The 19,868-nt window shown below is 40.3% G+C and overlaps 1 protein-coding gene across 1 annotated transcript in view; it reads right to left on the bottom strand.

The window, feature by feature from the left end:
- The window catches only part of snd1 (staphylococcal nuclease and tudor domain containing 1), a 289,368-nt gene that overhangs the window by 232,208 nt on the left and 37,292 nt on the right, over positions 1-19,868 (bottom strand). The window contains exon 11 of the mRNA XM_034673168.1: positions 136-237. Coding sequence (XP_034529059.1) covers positions 136-237 — 102 coding nt within the window. The remainder of the gene's footprint in view (positions 1-135; positions 238-19,868) is intronic.

Raw genomic sequence — 19,868 nt, 5'->3', positions numbered from 1 at the left:
CCAATGTCCAGATGCGAGTTCAAGCACACAATTCCTAAGTTTCGACTACATCCAAACAGTCGCTTTCATTTTTTCTTGATGTGCTTTTTATGTTTGTGTGGGGGGAATTTGGTTTTTCACTTAATCAACTCTTACTTTTTTGCCGATGAGCTTCTTCCTCAGGAACTCCCGGGCCTCAAACATGTAGGGGATGTCGTACAGCGGACGGAAACGTTTGTCTTTGTCCTTGTTCTTCTCCTGAGCAGAGACAGAGAGGTCATGAAGAGGAGGGAAGGGAAAGAGACAAGGAGGGAGAAAGTTATTCACATTGCACTTTGAAAGTTGTGTAGATTTAGTCATCTGCTGCAGATACAGACCACTAAGAAACATGTGCACACACACACATATACACACACACACACCGAAGTAAACACATTAAATAGATCCAAACACAGTCAGCCTGTTTGTTCCCCTCTCCCCTCTGCCTCACTCCTGCGACGAAGGGGATCAGGAGTCGGAACTCGCTGTGAGATATTTAAGTTTGAACAGCAGCATTTTACACACACACACCTACACACACACAACTTCCTCAAATAAACACAAACATCTCTTTTGCTGTCAAAATTGACACACTGCACCAAAAAGAGAGAAAAAAATCAAAGTACACAGTTGCCAAGGACACGGATACAAACAGCCAAGGCAAAGACACTAAGTGTTAAGCAGATGCACAAAGGCGAGCTCACACACGCACACACACACACACACACACACACACACACACAAAACTTCTTTCAATACGCTCACCCACTCTCTGACAGGAGCGAGCCACAAATAGAAGCTATTTGCATTTTCAAAAAGAAGGCTGAGGTTTTGTGTTGCTCCCCGTGTGAGAAGACAAACACACACACGCAAAAAAAAACGCACGCACCCGCATAGTGACAGGTGCTGTTTTGTAAGGGCGGCGTGAAGAAAAAATAATACGGCAAATGACAATGACGCAGTGGGGAAATAAACGACAGGCGCTATAGGGCTATGAATGACAATTCCTGTATGCGCGCCACCCCTACCCGTTCCCCGCTCCTCCATGAGCGCCGTCATTATCTGTCACACAAATGGAAGTTACACTCTTCAAAAATGAACACACACAGGGTTGGATTAATTCCTCATTTCCGCTTCTCTTCAATGGTTTTCATTCATTTTTAATGCGCCTTCCCCGTTGTTGGGAGCTGCCAGGTGTGGCACACAGCTGGGCGGATGGATGTCAAGAAGAGAACACACGGGGAGGAAATCGGCATTTGTTTCTGTTCCGATTTCGTGCTCGTGAGTCCATTAAGGGTCGCCGGGAACAAGTTTTCCGACTGGTGTGAAAGAGAAGAAGTCCCACTCAAAGCAACAACAACTTCTCCTGCTGAAGTGCTGCTAATATTTCAGTCTCAACATGACCGCACAGAAGGCTTTCTGGATTTCAAGCTTAGTCAAAGCTGCCAAATCTACCAGCCAACCGAGCTCCTTTAACCTTGGCAGCAATGTAATAACCTTTGATTTTAATAGCTTTCCATCTTTTCCTTTCTTACTCCCTCGCTTCCATCTCTCTCTCTCTCTCCCTCTCTGTCCACTCCTGCCAGCAGAGTCAGCACAGCATGGAACCTCGGAGGTGAGTTAATCTCACACATGGCCAGTGGAAATCCCCCCGCCGCTCAGCCGAGAGCCGATGTCCTCCATTTTGTGTCAGACGGGGCTTATTGTCGGGGTCTCTCATCCCCTACCAAGCCCGTTTTGGGAGGGATGATGGGGGCCTTTTAGGAGCGCTGCCAGACAAGGATCCTCTATTTTGGACCTGAGCTTAAGACTGGAGCCGTCCACCACCGGGAACGAGGCTCACATTGTTTAAATGACATCTTTCTTCTGAGCATATTTCTCTCGTTGTCATACATTTGCGATGATTCCAACGTACTCCAATCCCGATTGGGCGGTCACGTGAAGGAATACACTGCACTTTTCTAGCTTGGTGAAAAAGTTTGGTATACGGTATGAAAAACAACCAAATACTGCATTTTATTCTTACTTTCATGGCTGTGTTTGGCAGCTTCACCACTCTCTACCATTAGCTGGACCAAACAGAGTTGTCCCTAATGAGAATGCAGAATAATAAAAAAGCTAGAAGAGCCCCAAAATGTGTTGTTTCTGCTCTTCACAGAGACCCTTGTGCTGCATATTTGCTCATTTCTGGGTCTAAATTGGTTGGATCTTCCACTCCATTTAGTTGAAAGCCAAAATGTGTCCTGCATGGTGACACAGCGGTGTGCTGTCACCTCATAGCTTTCAAACCGCAGGCAGGACTTTGTGGAATTTGTGTGCAAGTGTGGGTTCCATCCTGGTACTCCAAATTCTTTAAGCTAATTGGTGACCCCCAATTCCCCATAGGTTTAAGTGTGACTGTTTGATTATATATTGTATGTTAGCCTGCAAGTCTTCCAGGTTTATCCCACCTGTCGCACAATATTGTCAAAGTCGCACACTGGTGGCCTAGCGGTCTCAGCGCCCAACATACAGAGGCTGCAGTCCTCATCGCAGGGGTCGCCGGTTCGATTCCCAGCCGCGACCATTTCCTGCATGTCTTCCCCCGCTCTCTACTCCCCACATTTCCTGTCTCTCTTTAGCTGTCCTGTAAAATAAAGGCAAAAAGCCCAAAAACATAAATTTAAAAAATATATATATTGTCAAAGTCTGCCAAAATATTGTTGGCGTTGATCTAAGCCAGAGCATTCAGAAGGCAAAGGCCATCCTTGAAGACCCTCACCACCATCTCCATGCAGAGTTTAGGCTTTTGCAAACAAGAGGAGGTTCACTTGTTCTAGGAGGGCCAGATCAAACCAATATCTTTGATCAGTGTGCCATTAGCTGTCGGGTTCGGTGTAGATAATGGATGAAAGTCAAAAGGTTACCTAATTTGGTTTCTTTTGTATTATTTAGTTAAGTATCATTGTTGTTGTTGTTTTTCTTATGTAAGTAATGTGAGGTTTGGGTGGGAGGGGCTTGGGGTCATGGTCATGAAAAGGCCAGTAAAATTGTTGTATTGTGTTGTATTACAGAATCAATAACAATGATTGTGAAAGAAAGAAAGTCAAAACGTTCCAAAACTGATGAAGGTGTATCTGGTTCCACAACCAAAGCAGAAACTCAGAACAGAATCAAAAGTTGACGGAACATAGTAGGCGCTTGACTTTTGCTTTTAATACACATCACTCAATTTCTACAAACCAAGGTCTGACACATGAGGGGCATGGCCATTATAAAAAGGAAAACGGAAACATGGCAGTTGTAGCAGTTGAAATGTCTCTGGTCGCTTAGAGGGACAGTTCTTTTTTTGTGTATGTGGGATTTTTGAGGTACCTATCAATGGTAAGTATTTTACCAACAGATTTGTTAATAGGCCAGGCTAAAGACCAGCATGGAACTTGTATTTTGAGGTGGGGCTTATGATGTTTTTATTTAGAGGATAGGACAGAGGACATGTTAGGAAACTGGGAAGAGAGTGTGGGTAATGGCAAACAGCAAAGGGCCAGAGGTCAGGTTCTACCAGCTTTACTACAGCCTCTGTACATGGAGCACATCATTTACCTTGAGCCATACATGTGCCCATGACAGGGTCCATTTCACCTAGTTACTCAGCTCATTTCAACATTAACGTTGGTGTAAGTGTGCGTGTTATTTGGACTTTTATCAAAGCTTTACTTGACAACAAACAGCCCAAAAATGGCACAACACTCTGTCTGCAGCAGTTGATAGCATAGCTTCTAAATGTTAAATGGTTAATGGACTACTAAAAGCATTTTACATGTACAATTTGCATTCACCCATTCAAACACTGTTGGCAGAGGCAGCTATGTAAAGCGCCCACCAGTATTAACCAATCTCATTCACCCACAGCTGGCATGGCCACCAAGGGGCAGTTTTGGGGTTAAGTGTCTTGCCCAGTGGGCGCCGAATGGACAAGGTTGGGGTCTTGTGCCACATATACAGAGGCTTGTCCTCGAAGCAGGCACTGAATCCCCAATCCACTGATTGAGAGATGGTAGACTTTGTGCCAGTACTCTCTTAACCCTTTTCCACCTTGGCAGTTTGAGGGCCTGCTCGGAGCCGGTGCTCAAGTGAGAGCCATTTTTTTGAGTTTTGACTGAGAGAGAACGGACTTCCACCCAGGAAAACAGGTTCCAGAGCAGCACCGACTCTTTGATGGTCTAGAACATTTTAACATTTAAAGATCTTCGTCTAACATTTAAAAGACCTTCCTCTTTAAAGATGCTTTTAACTTATTTTAAGTACTCCTTTTAAGAAATGTTAAAGTTTGTTCCCTCCTTTTTACTGTGTGCCTGTAGCACTTTGAGATTTCTTGAAATAAAAAGTGCGCTCTAAATAAAATGTATTATTATTATTAGAACCGCGAACTGCTTAAGTCAGGGGTGAGGGGTTGCCGTGACCAAAAAGACAAACCAAACAGGTTTCCGCAATTTTCCTGCAGCGAAGAAATAACAAAGATGGAGCTAATAGATTCCAAGGTCGAGGAAACACCCTACCTCCTTGCTGTTAGGTCCTAGCAGGAGACCCAAAACAAGCTGGAGCGTCATCATTGTTATTGTGAGGGAAAGTTCAAGGTAGCGCTGCTGGGAAATGCGGTCACGTAAAAGTGATGTAATGATGTGGCCCTTCCACGGGCTCGAGCAAGGAAAGTGGGAAGAAAGGCACAGTTGCGACTAGAGAGCGTGGAGCAGATGGACTGGCCTGTGTCAGGAAGGGTCCATCAAGTTACATTTTGAGGGGAAATAAACAAGGAGCGTTGAATCTAGGAATCAAAAACAAACTGGTGCCGAGTTGGTTCGCGTGTTGAACCAGCTCTGAACCAGCTCTGAACCAGCTCTGAACCAGCTCTGAACCAGCTCTGAACCAGCTCTGAACCAGCGGGAGCACCAGCCCTGAACTAGAACCAGGTTCCCATCGGTCAAAAAGGGGTAAGTGTGGTGTTTCAATAAAGGGGGCCAAACTGAACGGGATCCTGTGCTGGTTATACACTTACATTATTTACAAGTGCCTCAGACAACCCCACTTCAAAGAATCTGAACTATTCCTTTAATAGTGCATTAATGCAGCTATCTGGACAGTCCAGGTTTACATTCAGTCTATCAATGGTACTTCTTCATTCTAGCGGCCAACAAGGATTCTGGACAAAAGGTTCATTTTTAACAGAAAAAGTAAAGAATGAACCCAAGAGAAGCAGAGGGGAAAGAGAAAAGAAAAATTATCTCTTACTAATAAGCTGATTCACAGCCGGAAAGGGAGCCATGTCACTGAGGGCCAAGAGTGTAAATGTCAGCACTCTATGCCAATTAGGCACAAGAAGTGGAGGAGAAGACCAGGAGGACAAAAAGGTACTACTCCTCCATCTTTTAGAGGGTCTGCTGGGAACGGAGCAAGGTGAACGAGTCGAGGAAACGAGAGTGAGGAGATGTTACGTCCAAATACATATGCAGCCATAGAATTCAATGTTGTCAAGTCATTGCAACAACTACTTGGTCTGTTTGGTATTGATACTACAAATGGGGCCATGTCTCTGCTATTCAAAGAGACATTAGTCATGCTGTGACAGTTAATAAAAATTTAAAAAATGGGCCGTGACAAGCCTCATTATTGGACTTCAGAGCAGATTTAAACTTCACTCCCCAGACACTTGCGACGTAAGCATCATTAAAACCCTCCGACAAGTCAAACTCCATGTACACCATTCTAAAAACGGCGATAATGCAGTCGCAAGGAAGGTTACAGAAGGAGGAGAGAGAGTCACTGTTATGTCTCATCCATGACCCAATAACAACAGCTTGCTCTACACTCTGCTCGGGGGGGAGTTCTGTGCTATTTGGGGTAAATTCCCCTTCGTACCAAATTACCGGCTAAAGCTCGGGAATCGTCTCTGACTATTGCAGGGGCATGACGCTGGCTGGATGGTACAGTGTCGTGGGGCTGGGGGGGCTGGGGCTGTGCAAATGTGGGCATGCTGGAGCTGGAAGCATTCGAAGCTTTCTGGAACTTCAAGGGTAAAATTATGACTCAGGAGCGCGTCATGCTCTGTGATGTTTGGCTGCGGCGTTGTGGGAGAGTGTACTGTATTGGTTTCACAATCAGAAGGTTGAGACGAGTGGTTTTTTTTAATGTGGATCTCACACTGCCGTTTGTGAAGTGGACATTATTTTTTGATTAAGCTGTGAACTTGTAGCCTTTGACAGAGCAACATTTACTATTTCATGCTTAAGTACATTGCTAAATAATGCATGCATTGGACAGTTATGGCTGCAGAAGGTTGCAAGACAATGAAGTAGAGAGAGAGGGAAAGAAGGAATGAATGCACCTCCTGAAGCCGGAGCAAGAAGGACACCACTTGTTATGGTGCTACAATACGAAATCTAATTTATCTAATCTAATATTAAACTCGCAGCATTATTGCTGAGAATACAAATCAGTCATTACTAATCTGACTTGAACTGATAGACTCCAGAGACGACCTGGATTTCAGAATGAAATTACCTGTAGCACCACAACAACAAAACAGCCACTCGATTCATGATTAGCTGCTCGCAGACAGGTGCAGGTAAATTTACCGGGACAGCTGTGACAGGTTGCAAGTCGAGCTCTCATTGTGAACTCATTAATAAGATGTCAAAAGAGGGAGGGGAGTGGGGGAGGAGGGGGGTGAGTCAAAGCACGTGGGTTGTTTTTAATTTTTTTGCGGCCCTGCAGACAGGCACATTGATGCAGCGTTGGGAGTCTTCCTGCAAGGAAAGCTTCAATATTGCTGACATTTATTTGTATTCATGCATTCAGCTATTGAAAGCATCGAGCAAATTTGCGAAGCTTACACTGGATAATATTGAACACCCCTCCAAACACACTCCCTTTTATACAAATGGCGTATTTGATAACAATTTGTGTTTAGACATCTTTTCGGGCAGTGTGTTTTGTTGCTTTTCGGGAGGTGACGCTTTCTGCAAAAAGAGTACAGTCGCATTATCTTGTCTTGTATAACTTCCTCTCTCTCTCCTCTAAACACAAGAAAGCCAAGTCCTTGTGTTGTGTGTTTTTTTTAACAGTGCAGCAAGGCCAAGAATATCCTCCCAGTAGTGAGGACACATACTGGCTTCCAATCTGCCTCACCAGGCCAAAAGTGCACGAGTGAATCACGAGGTGGGCGACCCTCCTCCCCAAAAAATGTGGGGTCGGAGCGTGTCATGGCAGGCTGGGGGCATGCTGAGGGCGCACACATGGATGGACAGAAGATTTGGAGGAAGTGAGGAAGAGAGGGGGAGGAGGGGACAAAGTGGGAAGAAAGACACAGTTGCGACTAGAAAGCGTGGAGCAGATGGACTGGCCTGTGTTAAGAGAGGTTACATTTTGAGGAGGAATAAACAAGGAGTGTTAAATTTAAGAATCTTAAGTGGAAAGTCAAACTCAAGGTGAATGTTATCACAACACAACACTGAGAATAATTCCATGAAAACAAAGAACAAATCCTCTTCAATGAAGTCTCTCTTTGCGGTTTTGTCACTCATTTGTTAGCTGTCATCTTTTTACCCATCCGTCTGTCATTTTTCTTCAACTTGTTTTCTCTTCTTGTTTTTTCTCTTTGCTCAGTATGGTGTCAGTTTTTTGTTTGACAGCATTTGAATGATCATCTTTTTTTTTTTTGCCCATTGTGTTTTTGGTGTAGAGCATCTTGCACTTAGGTTGATAATTAGCTTACGAGCAGCAACAGCAACACAACACATTTCCATATTTACCACCTTTCCCAGGACCTTGATGTGTCTTGACTGCAGTCGTAGATGTGAAATTGAATTCATTATCGCGTGCAGAACACTAGCGACGGAGCCTGCTACTGTATAGCTATTGTTGGAGAGAACAATATGTGAATCAATGGAAGCTGTGCAACAATAAGAATAGATTTGGTTTGTTTTGCTGCTTTTGAGATGTATCTCCTTTTTTTTATTATTATTATTTTTTATATATAATTCAGATGTGGAATTTTTTCAATTCTGCCCACGCACTGAGCTTGACTTAAGACCTGAGTTAAAGCTGCTGTATTTACAGGGATGCTTATCAATATGCAGTGTTATGGTGCAAAAATAAACCTTTGAAATTTAAAGAAAAACAGGAAGGAGCCAGAAGAAAAAGGAAAAGAGGGGGAGAGATGGGAGTTAGATAAAAATAAATAAACAAAAGTCAACACACGCACACACACTCACACACAGGGGTGGACCTTTGAGAGTTTAGACGAGTAGGCAGGGCTGCATGGAGCAGTGCGGGGATGAGCCACAGTCATTGTGCTGTCTTATATAAAGGACAGTGAGTTGACCTCTCTATGTGCTCCATCAGCAGTGTCCTTAACCCTACTTAAACCACATAAGCACACAGATACGTTACAATGCATGGGGACAAACACACACACACACAAACACACACAAACACTCGAGACTCAGCGCATGCACAACACAAAACAACCAACACAACGCGAGCAAGCGAGCAGAGAGAGTGAGTGTGTGTGTGTGGGTGTAGGAGTGAGTCACTGAGTAGCATAGACATCTCTCTGCACTCGTGTTTACGCTGGGCTTGTCCTGCCGCACACGAGAGAAAACGAAGAAGAGAGCGAGGGAAGAAGGAAGGAAGGGAGAAAAAAAAAAAAGGAAAAGAGGGAGTAGAGAAAAGCTGACTCCAACTCCCATGCCCAAAATAACTCACATCTGAAGATGCGCAACAGTAGTAACACACCGGGGAGGAGAGGAAGCAGAAAGAGAGGAAATATGTGTGCTATGTTTTGATGCAACGATACCAATGGTCCAAATATCTAACAATGTGAGCACAATTAGTGTAGTTGTGAGAGAGAGAGAGAGAGAGAGAGAGAGAGAGAGAGTGTGTGTGTGTGTGTGTCTGTGTTAGTGTTTTGATACAACACTCATAAAAATAAGTGCTGTCAGATTATGATTTTTTTATCTCGATTAATCGCTGACTTTCGTTATTAATCCCGATTAATCACAGGGTTTCGTTGTTAATCCTGATTAATCACTGACTTTCGTAGTTAATCATGATTAATCAGAATTCCATTGTTCATCTTGATTAATCACTGACTTTTAATCTCGATTAATCGCTGACTTTCGTAGTTAATCACGATTAATCACAGGGTTTCGTTATTAATCCCAATTAATCACAGGGTTTCGTTATTTATCCCGATTAATCACAGGGTTTCGTTATTAATCCCAATTAATCACAGGGTTTTGTTGTTAATCCCGATTAATCACAGGGTTTCGTTATTAATCCCAATTAATCACAGGGTTTCGTTATTAATCACGATTAATCACAGGGTTTCGTTATTAATCCCGATTAATCACAGGGTTTCGTTATTAATCCCGATTAATCACAGGGTTTGGTTGTTAATCCTGATTAATCACTGACTTTCGTAGTTAATCACGATTAATCAGAATTCCATTGTTAATCTTGATTAATCACTGACTTTTAATCTTGATTAATCACTGACTTTCGTAGTTAATTACGATTAATCACAGGGTTTCGTTGTTAATCCCAATTAACCACAGGGTTTCGTTGTTAATCCCAATTAACCACAGGGTTTCGTTGTTAATCCCAATTAACCACAGGGTTTCGTTATTAATCCCAATTAACCACAGGGTTTCGTTCTTAATCACGACTAATCAGAGTTCCATTGTTAATCACGATTAATCACTGACTTTTGTTGTTAATCACGATTAATCACAGGGTTTCGTTATTAATCCCAATTAATCACAGGGTTTGGTTGTTAATCCTGATTAATCAGAATTCCATTGTTAATCTTGATTAATCACTGACCTTTAATCTCGATTAATCGCTGACTTTCGTAGTTAAATATGATTAATCACAGGGTTTCGTTCTTAATCACGACTAATCAGAGTTCCATTGTTAATCACGATTAATCACTGACTTTTGTTGTTAATCACGATTAATCACAGGGTTTTGTGTTAATCCCGATTAATCACAGAGTTCCATTGTTAATTAAAATTAATCATTGACTTTCATTGTTAATCCCGATTAATTACGGAATTTTGTTATTCCCAATTAATTGGTGACTTTTGTAGTTAATAAAATTGAATTGCTGAATTCCATTGTTACCCCAATAATCACGAACTTCCGTAGTAAATCACGATTGATTGCTGAATTTTGTTAATCACGATTAATCACGGAATTCCATTGTTGATCACAATGAATTGCTGACTTTCGTAGTTAATAACAATCAATTGCTGAATTTCGTTGTTATTGCGAATAATTGCTGACTTCCCTGGTAAATCACGATTGATCGCTGAATTTAGTGGTTAATCTGTGTTATTTTACATCACGGCAGAAACAGGAAGAGACTGCGACAACTTAACTATGATTTGCCAAAAGGGAAAAAATAAGTGCTTTTAAAAAATGAGGCACTTGTTGTGGACCTAAACCCACTCGCAATTAAAGCAATTTGATGCTAACAGTCCTTGTAAAGATCGAACAATATTAAACAGTGTTTCTATTCAAAGGCAATAAAAATGATCTCCTGGGCACCCGTAGTAATTATGTTATTACTACATTGCAAACAGTGCAAGTTCAGAAAATGTCATTGACAGATTCTAGCAATTAACATACTGATGAGTAATGTCTAATTTTCTTTTTCACTGCTTTGTTTTCATTAGCAGGACTCACTCACTTTACTGTCTCTCTATGTAACTCGTCCACTGCTGCTCTCTCTCTTTTGCTTGCCCTAGTTTTGGGTTGAACATGTAGCTATGGATCTGTCCTTTTCATGGAGGTTCAGTACTTTGTGATACCATCTAATGTGAAAATAACGCTGACTGAATGAAAGAAAAAAGCAAAAGTATTGTTCAAAGTATTGAACATTTCGACAACCGTAGTGTGTGTGTGTATGTGTGTGTTTGTGTGTGTTTTTGAGGGACTAAAAGGAACCAGGGGAGATGGAAGGAGAAGGAGGACGAAAAGGAGGAGAGGGGCTTGGCAGGAACAGTCACTGTTGATCAGAGCACTGGTACATTGTACAGTTTGGGGGCATGGGAGGCCAGATGCAGACAGACACACACACACACACACACATAAAAGTCAGCACTCACATACAAACGTATAAACAGCCTTGCTTGCAGAACGCACGGTCAAACGGTGCAAACAGACAGAGATAATAATGACAACTGGCACGAGAAAATCCCTGCAGACCTCTAGAGAATACAACACACACACACACACACACACACACACACACACACACACACACACACACACACAGACGGACTAAAATACACGCACAGAGGAGGCCACAATGCAAAATCTCTGGGTAGTTTTTCTCTGGTGGTTTTCTGGAAGGTTCACAGACAGGCTACATGCACACATCTGGAGTACTACTGTACACTCAGACACGGCACATGTCTGCGTAATCCATGTTTATAAACACACCGACGCCAATTTCCAAGATGTTTCCTGACACAACCCTAATGCAGCTTAACCGAGCATGCCTCTCGCATGTGTGTGCTGCAAAGCGTGACGACGTCTGCTCGTGTGTGTCTCTCCTGTGCTGCATTGTAAGCATTAAAGGGCGGCTCGCTTGTGACAGTGTTAGCCAACATGATGTCAGCGTGCGGAGGAGAGAGATACCTGCTGTGACCTCTCGTGTCTTAACCTCACAAGGTAAGAGTCGCTCCTGCAGAATCAGAGCGTGCATGAAAACGCTGCATGTGTGCAGCAGAAGAATCCTTCTCTGGGGTTTGTTAGCCTCCTCTGGGACGTGTTTCTTCCTCACAAATACTCTGACAGGTGCGCACAAATATTTGAAGGTGCTAAACGATTAATTTAATTGCCTTTTAAAGGAGTTCATGCAACATCTATGAAAGGGGAATTCAATAGTTTACAATGTTTAAAATGGCTTCTGAAAACATAATGTGAAGTGCTGCAGCTGCATCTGTGAAGGAGGGGAGACAGGGCATGAAATTAAGTTTCCCGGCTCACCTGAGGTAACAGCTCACCTGCCCGGGGTAAATGAGGACTGGACATAAAACTCTCACTTCTATGCATATAAAAAAAATTACATTTAGTTAAGATGTCAGACAAATACAAACGCTTCTTTGTCGTTTGCCTTTTTTCCACCTCACAGTCCAAGGGCTCATCACAGCCTCATCACCACTCTGCAGTGCTGCCATAGCGACAACACTCAAAGCTGAGCCAGCGGCGATACAGACAGGCAGGCAGGCAGGCAGGCAGGCAGCTCTTTAGCTCGCAGACAGAAATAACTAGCTAACAAACAAAACCAGCAGTGGCATCATGAACAAGGCTTTACAAAAGCACAAAAAGCAGCAACTAATCTTATGCAACAACGACTCCAAAAAAAGAGCGCCCCAATGAGGCCTCTTATGTCTGCAGAGAGCACCAAACATGGCAGGAATTTAATTGTGTTGCATGTTTGAATTTACATGAAAGAGCCATCTGCACTGATACCTGCTGAGATGCACCTTTAAGAGAATAACTTACATTTTTGTAAGTGTTACTTTGTTTTAGCGTCTTATGCATTGTGTGTTTTTTTATTTATACATAAAATATTTTTAAGTGTTTTTCATGTTTTTTCTTATTTATTTTAATTTTCTTATGTGGTTTAAGTGTAATTGTATTTTTTTGTTTTATGTGTATCTTATTATTTTATTATGTTTCTTCAGAATTTTGTGTCACATCATAATTTCATTACAGAGTTTAATTCTTTTTTTACATTTCTTATGTAACATGTTTTATTATTGTTCATTTTTTACAGCGTTTGTGTTTTTAATTACTTATTTTTAGTGTAGTATGTTTTACATGTTTTATTATTGCATTTTTTACAGTGTTTTTTCATATTTTTTCAGTGTCTTAGGCTTTGTGTAATAATTTTTTACAGCATTTTTATTTGTATTCAATTATTTTAAGGGTCTTCAGTATTTAATGTCATCACTTTATTTTATTATTGTTCGTTTTTTTTACAGCGTTTGGGGTTTTAAATATTCATTTTTAGTGTTATATATGATTTATGCGTTTTATTTTTGTATTTTTTATTTTTTAGTGTCTTATAATACTTTTTCACAGCATTTTTATTTGTATTTAATTATTTTAACTGTCTTCAGTATTTAATGTCATATCATAATTTTTAATGTTTGATTATTTTAAAACATTTCTTATGTGATTTGTGTTTTATGTGTATTTTATTATTTTATGAAGTGTCTTATGTGTTTTAAGTGCTATATAATATAATATTTTTTACAGTGTTTTTTATTATATTCCAAGTGTCTTATGTGTTTTAATATTACAATTTTTAAGTGTTTTGTGTATTTAATAATGGTATTAAGTGTCTTAAGTGTTTAAAGTGATATTATTTTTTTGTGTTTTTTATCTTTTTTTAAGTGTATTATGTGTTTGATGTGTTTTATTATTATATTGTTTAAAGCTGGGGTTGGTAATCAGATTTAGATACACTTTTTGTCATACTGGTTAAAATGATCTTTATGTCCTGATGGCAATCATTACATGATGTGTTCCTAAAAAAGAGTGAAAAAAAACTGCCATCTACAGCCGGAGTAAACCTGGGAAAACACCAACCAATCACCGTTTTTTGGCTCCCCAAATTTTAAACCAATCAAATCCCGACCAGCCGTTCTGCCCTCCTCCTGCGCGTACATTTCCCCGGCGTGCACTCCTCCCCGTCCCCGTCTCCTGCCTCTGGTTCCCCTGACTCTATTTACTGCCCCTCTCGTTCGTCCTCGGGCCTGTCCCCTCTGACCTGATGAGGTGCTTTGCTCAGGACTGTAGTCCGGATCAGAGTCTAAAAAGCTCTCACCAACAAGCAGAATAATTAATGACGTTCAGTAAGTCCTACAGAAAATATATGTTTATTGTAGCGTCTGTCCGGACGCTGTAGTGATGACGAGCCGATTCGTGAACACGTTGAGCTTTAATAACCGGTCACTGTCGGCCGTGATCACGCCAACCAACAAAGCAACAATCAATGTTTGAATGAATGAAAAACTTCTCCTCTTGTCTCTCCTCTCTCCCACTCGCACACTCTACACCTCTCCTGATGCCTTCACTGACCGTCAACACTGTAGGAATTAAGAATATCTACACTGAACACGTTTAACAAACAGTAGAGTTGTTACAGTATTATATATGTATTAGAACTTTTCTCCTGATATCGTGTCACCGGTACAACTGGATAATGCTAGCATGATAGTTGTGAGTACTAACAGCAGCCATGTTTGCTTGTGTTTTTAACTTTCACTATGAGAATGTTTTGGTGAGGACCGGTTTTGAATCAGTCACGATCATATGGTCGAGAATCAGCGGCGCTCGTGCATGTGAGCGGGGGGGGGGGGGGGGGGGGCGTCATTTTGGAGGAGCTCCGAGGGAGGAGGGGAGGGGTTAGACGGAGTCATGAGGAAAAGCTACATTCAAATTCATGCTGGTTTACCGAGACTACCAACCCTAGCTTTAAGTGTGTTTAGTCTGTTTTTTCTTTTCATTTTTACAGTGTGTATGTTCTGTGTGTTTTAACTTATTTTACTTCACTGTGCAGTACATCAGTAAACTTTATTGTGTTCTTTAAATGCACTATATAAATAAAGTGGGTTGGATTCTGTAACAAAGAGCATGAGCATGTGGATGCTTGATGATCATGGTAAATGGCCTTTCTCTTGACCTATCACCACTCAAATTAGATCACATTACATGTCACACTCACCCATTCTCATCACATTCACACACTGATGGCAGAGGCTGCTATGTAAAGAGCTCGCCCTTTTATTCTTACCAATTCCATTCACACACTGATGGCGCAGCACCGGGGACAGTTTAGGGTTAAGTGTCTTGCCCAAGGACACTTCCTGGGATCGTACAACTGACCTCCTGATTGAGATACGACCGACCCTTTCACTGAGCCACAGCCGCCCACGACAGGATATAATACTGTTGTTGCAAAGGATAGCAATTTCATCATTATTGCAATAGAAGCATTCCCAGTAAACTCATCATCAACCAGTTGATGCTTTCTCACTCGACACACATCCATTCACCTAATGGATAGAAGCCTGAGCATAAAAGGTATGCTTTCACACTATTCTGATGCAGTCACATGAAGCTAAAACCAGCTGCCCTCAGATTAACAGGGGTTTTGTATGTTTCCTGTATGTATATAACTTGCAGTGTGTACAGGTGTAGCTATTTCAATGTCATTGTGCTTTAAAAATCACAGTAAAGGGGCTATTTCTATTTCTGTTCTTTCTATAATACCCTCTCTTAAAACACTGTAACTGTGACATTCAACTTAACAGTCCAAAGTTAAAACCACGCTGTGTGACTTTTCTCTCATTCTCAGTCCCTCACCTTAAAATATTTCCCCTAGGACACCTCATCTTTTTCTCTCCTGCTCAGCTCTCTTTCATCCTCCTCTTCTGCCACCGAACAGTGGAGCAAACTCAAACTATGTTACTATAGTAACCAAACTACACATTAAAAACACGGTCATCCTTCTTTCGATGGCAACAGTAGTTAATTGCCAAAATGAAAATAAAAGGGGACAGAGTTTGGAGTGAGGGGTCCGAACTATGGAACAATCTGCCGGAGGAGACCCGGTCTGCTGACTAAATCCCTTCCTACAACATACTTTATCGTTGAGCCTTTCCTGATTTAACCTGAACTTTAATTTATCTTTTACTTGAGTTTAACTCTTGAAAAATATAAATATATACTTTAAAGCATAATATTCCTTAAGAGCTCTTTTAAAGGAATTTTGTGTCTTTGAAAAAAAATGTTTTAGTTTTTTACCTTGGTTTTTGAAAAGTGCTCTATAAATTATTGTCATCATTATTGATCAACTACTTCTATTATCATCTCATTATCAATATCATTATAACTATTTTAACTACAGTTGTAACATTTTTATTACATTATTATTACTATTACCATTATAACTATTATAACTATCATTGATATTAATATTAGTATTATTATTACTACTACTGCTATTATTATCATTACTAACATGTTACTAACTATTATTGTGTTATTACTGTTATTATTACTATATCATTTTTATTATCTAATTGTCAGTAGTAGTAGTAGTAATAGGTGTAAATAGTAATAGTAGAAGTAGTAGTAGTGGTAGTTATAGTAGTTGTCGTAGATATAGTAGTAGTTGCAGTAGTCGTAATAGTATAGTAATAGTAGTAGTAGTAGCAATGGTAATAATAGTAGAAGATGTACTAGTTATAGTAGTAAGTTGCAGTTGTTGTAGTAGTTGATATAGTAATAGTAGTGGTAGTCGTTTAAATAGTAGTAGTAGTAATAGTACTAGTAGAAGTTATAGTAGTAATAGTTTCAGTAGTTGTAGTAGTTATAGTAGTAGTAGTTATAGTAACAGTAGTAGTAGTCGTTTAAATGGTGGTAGTAATAGTGGTATAAATAGTAGTAGTAGAAGTTATAGTAGTAATAGTTGCAGTAGTTCTAGTAGTAGTAGTGATATAAATAGTAGTAGTAGTAGTTGTTATAGTAGTAATAGTTGCAGTAGTTGTAGTAGTTATAGTTGTAGAAGTAGTGGTAGTTATAGTAGGTGTAGCAGATATAGTAGTAGTAGCAGTAGTCAAAATAGTAATAGTATAGTAATACTAGTAATAGAACTAATTGTAGTAGTTGTAATAGTTATAGTAGTAATAATAGAAATAGTAATGATAGTAGTAGTTGTAGTAGTAATAGATGCAGTAGTTGTTGTAGTTATAGTAGTAGTAACAGTAGTAGTAATACTAATAGTAATAATAGTAGTAGAACTGGTGGTAGTAGTAGTTGTAGTTATTTCAATATTTACAGTAGTAGAACTAATTGTAGTAGTATTTGTAGTATTTTTATTGTTATAGTAGTAGTAATAGAAATAGTAATAATAGTAGTTGTTGTAGTAGTAATAGTAGAAGTAGTACTATGTGTTCACTTTGATATTTGCTTGCTGATCCAACATAATATCCCAACAATGAACATTGTTATCACACATTGCATACTTTCTCATATCTTTCTAAAGTCTCCTGGACCAGACGATAAACTCTCTACAAGCTGGGTGAACGGGTACCAAGACCAAAAAGAAAACATCCACACATGAAGTAAGTGTCTAGGGCACGAAATAGCAACAGAACACCGTGCCAATACAAAGCTGATAGAATACACACACATCTGGGCCCACTCTCCCAGGCTCCCTGTAACATACGATGGCGTAATGAAGCACAGAACGCATACTGTTGAGGCATCTGGTGCAGGCAGAGACAGAGTGACAGCCAGAATACTGACAAGAGATTAAGAAAGGAATCAGACAGAGAGACATGACAGAGAGTTATGAGGAAAAAGAGGAGGAAAGGAGGCAGAGAAAAGGGAAAGAAGAGCAGGAAAAGTACTGGACATGGCTGGGTAAGGATAGACGGATTCAAGAAACATGAAAATTAAGAGAAAATAGAGAAATGTGTTTTTTGCCCAAAAGCTTGTAACAAACCACACAAAGCTGAGGAGAGGAAACACATGCACAGGGCAGCGTTGCAGGTCAGCAGTCTGACCACAGCGTGCACACCAGAGGGGAGAAGACAGCAGGGAGAAAGTTAGGGAGAGGAGCAGAGAGGACAGAAGGAAGGAGGGAGGCAAAGAGAGAGAGAGAGAGAGAGAGACAAAGCGGTCTCTTAATGATGCGAGACACAAACAACACCAGGGGGGAGAGGGAGACAAAACCATGGATGGAGGGAGCGGAAAGAGAATCAAACAATAAAAAGGAAAAGACACGAAAAAGTAAGCCATAAACGGAAAAACAAGCTGAGAGAGGGAGTCAATAAACCCAGAAACAATCAAAAGAGAAGATTTAAAGGGCTGTTGCAGACATTCAGCAATTTGACTTTTACGAGTGTTTCCTGGACTTTTCGAGCGTCTTCGAGAAGCTAATGTGAGACATGACTTCCTCATAAACAGATATCACGGTAAACTGTGTGTCTGCTTGTGGTGCGGTTATTAAACAGCCTCAGACGTGTTACAAAAAAAGAAGAGGGGGGGGGACACAGTCACTCTCTCGGAGACAAAAATGAAAAATCGCTTCTATTGAGACGCTAAACTTTCTAATTAATGTGAGTGACATTTTCAGACATCTAGAGTCTGTAATTTACCAAAATCTTAGAGGCTCAGGCAGCGATGGTAATTGAGAAATACAAATTGATTACTCATTATGGAGACACAAGCTTTTTTCGGAAGAATAGGCAACTGAGGCTTAATCGATCACTCATTTTAACAATGAAACCTGCTAAAAACGAGGGTGGTGATGAGGAGGTGGAAGCAACAGGGGCATGATGATCAGGGGTGGCGTGTGCCCACTTGAGATCTTGGCCACCCCTGGTGCCATCCCAGAATCCTTAACCTTGATTCATCATTTGCCTCCTCAGAGACTGTACTCCTATTAGAATCATTACTGGTTACAAGTGGCACCTCCCGTATTGAAATATGAAGTCGAGCAAAAAGCTGCAGTACCCTGAGTGTCCACTAGAGGCTTGCTATGTTTGAATAGTCAAAGTACAGCAGATTAAAAAACATGATTGCAGCTGAGTGTAGCTCAGTGGTTAAATAGCACAACTCAGGTTCAGAGTTTTGAGTCCACAAAGTGAGCAGCTCAAGTTCAAATCTGACCCGCAGCCCTTTGCCACGTGTTGGTCCCAACACTCTCGTCCCAGTTTCTGTCTCTAGCCACAATCCTATCCTCCCAAAAAAGTGTAAGGAGGGTGAATAATTTGGTCTAATGTATCATTTTTATTCTGTTAAAGTAAGTGAGTTATGGGGCACTGTTGACCTTTTGTGTTGACCCCATATCCAGGGGCTACAACCCTCTTTAGGGTTTGCTTTTATCATATCAGCCAGTGAGAGCCCTCAGGTCTTCAGGTAGTGGACTTTTAATTGTACCAAAAGTAAGAACAAAGACCGACGGTGAGGCAGCTTTTTATTATCTCGGCCCACGCCTGTGGAACACCCTACCTGAAGATCTGAGGTCTGCACAGAGCATCAACATTTTTAAAAGCAGACTCAAGACCGACCTTTTTAGTCTCACTTTTAACTGAGTTTCATTCTTATAACAGTTTTATTTATTTATTTATTCATTTATTATTTATTTATTTATTATCTAGTTCAAATTTAAGTCACTTTTATTCTACTTTACTTATTTATTTATGTACTTATCTATTTATTTATTTAAGTATAGCATCTTATTTTCTTTTAATAGTTTAATATTTTAGTGTTTTATTATCTTAGAAATGTATTTTACTTGTGTTTTGAGTTTTAACATCTTATTTTACCTCCAGTGTTTCTTCATTAAGATATGAGAGCGTTTCCTCAGTTTGTTCAACAACTTATTTTTTTACTTTCTTATTTATTTATTTTATTTTTATTGTTTGTATTAATATTGTTGCATATATTGTGTTCTTAACCTTTTTCTTAATGTATTCTATGTTAAGTTGTTTTTATGTACAGCATTTTGTGTTACAAAGTGATTGTATGAAAAGCGCTTTATAAATAAAGTCTGATTGATTGATTGATTTCCTTTTGATGCTATTCCAACTTAAGAATTATATTATTGTTGAGTCCGTAAAGAATAAAGCTTAAATAATGATGTGTGTTTCCAGTTAAGTTAAGCAGAAGTAAAAAGGGTAAATACGTGCTTTTCATATGCTAATTCATACTGTTAGCAGTGCCTGGGCTTGGGCACCCCACTTTAAAATGTCTGAGCACGCCCCTGGTAGGTAATAAAA

Source organism: Notolabrus celidotus, chromosome 21, assembly GCF_009762535.1.
Source record: "Notolabrus celidotus isolate fNotCel1 chromosome 21, fNotCel1.pri, whole genome shotgun sequence".
NCBI classification, from domain to species: domain Eukaryota; kingdom Metazoa; phylum Chordata; class Actinopteri; order Labriformes; family Labridae; genus Notolabrus; species Notolabrus celidotus.
The sequence above is the reverse complement of the archived record's forward strand: the minus strand, read 5'-3'. Positions and strand labels throughout refer to the sequence as shown.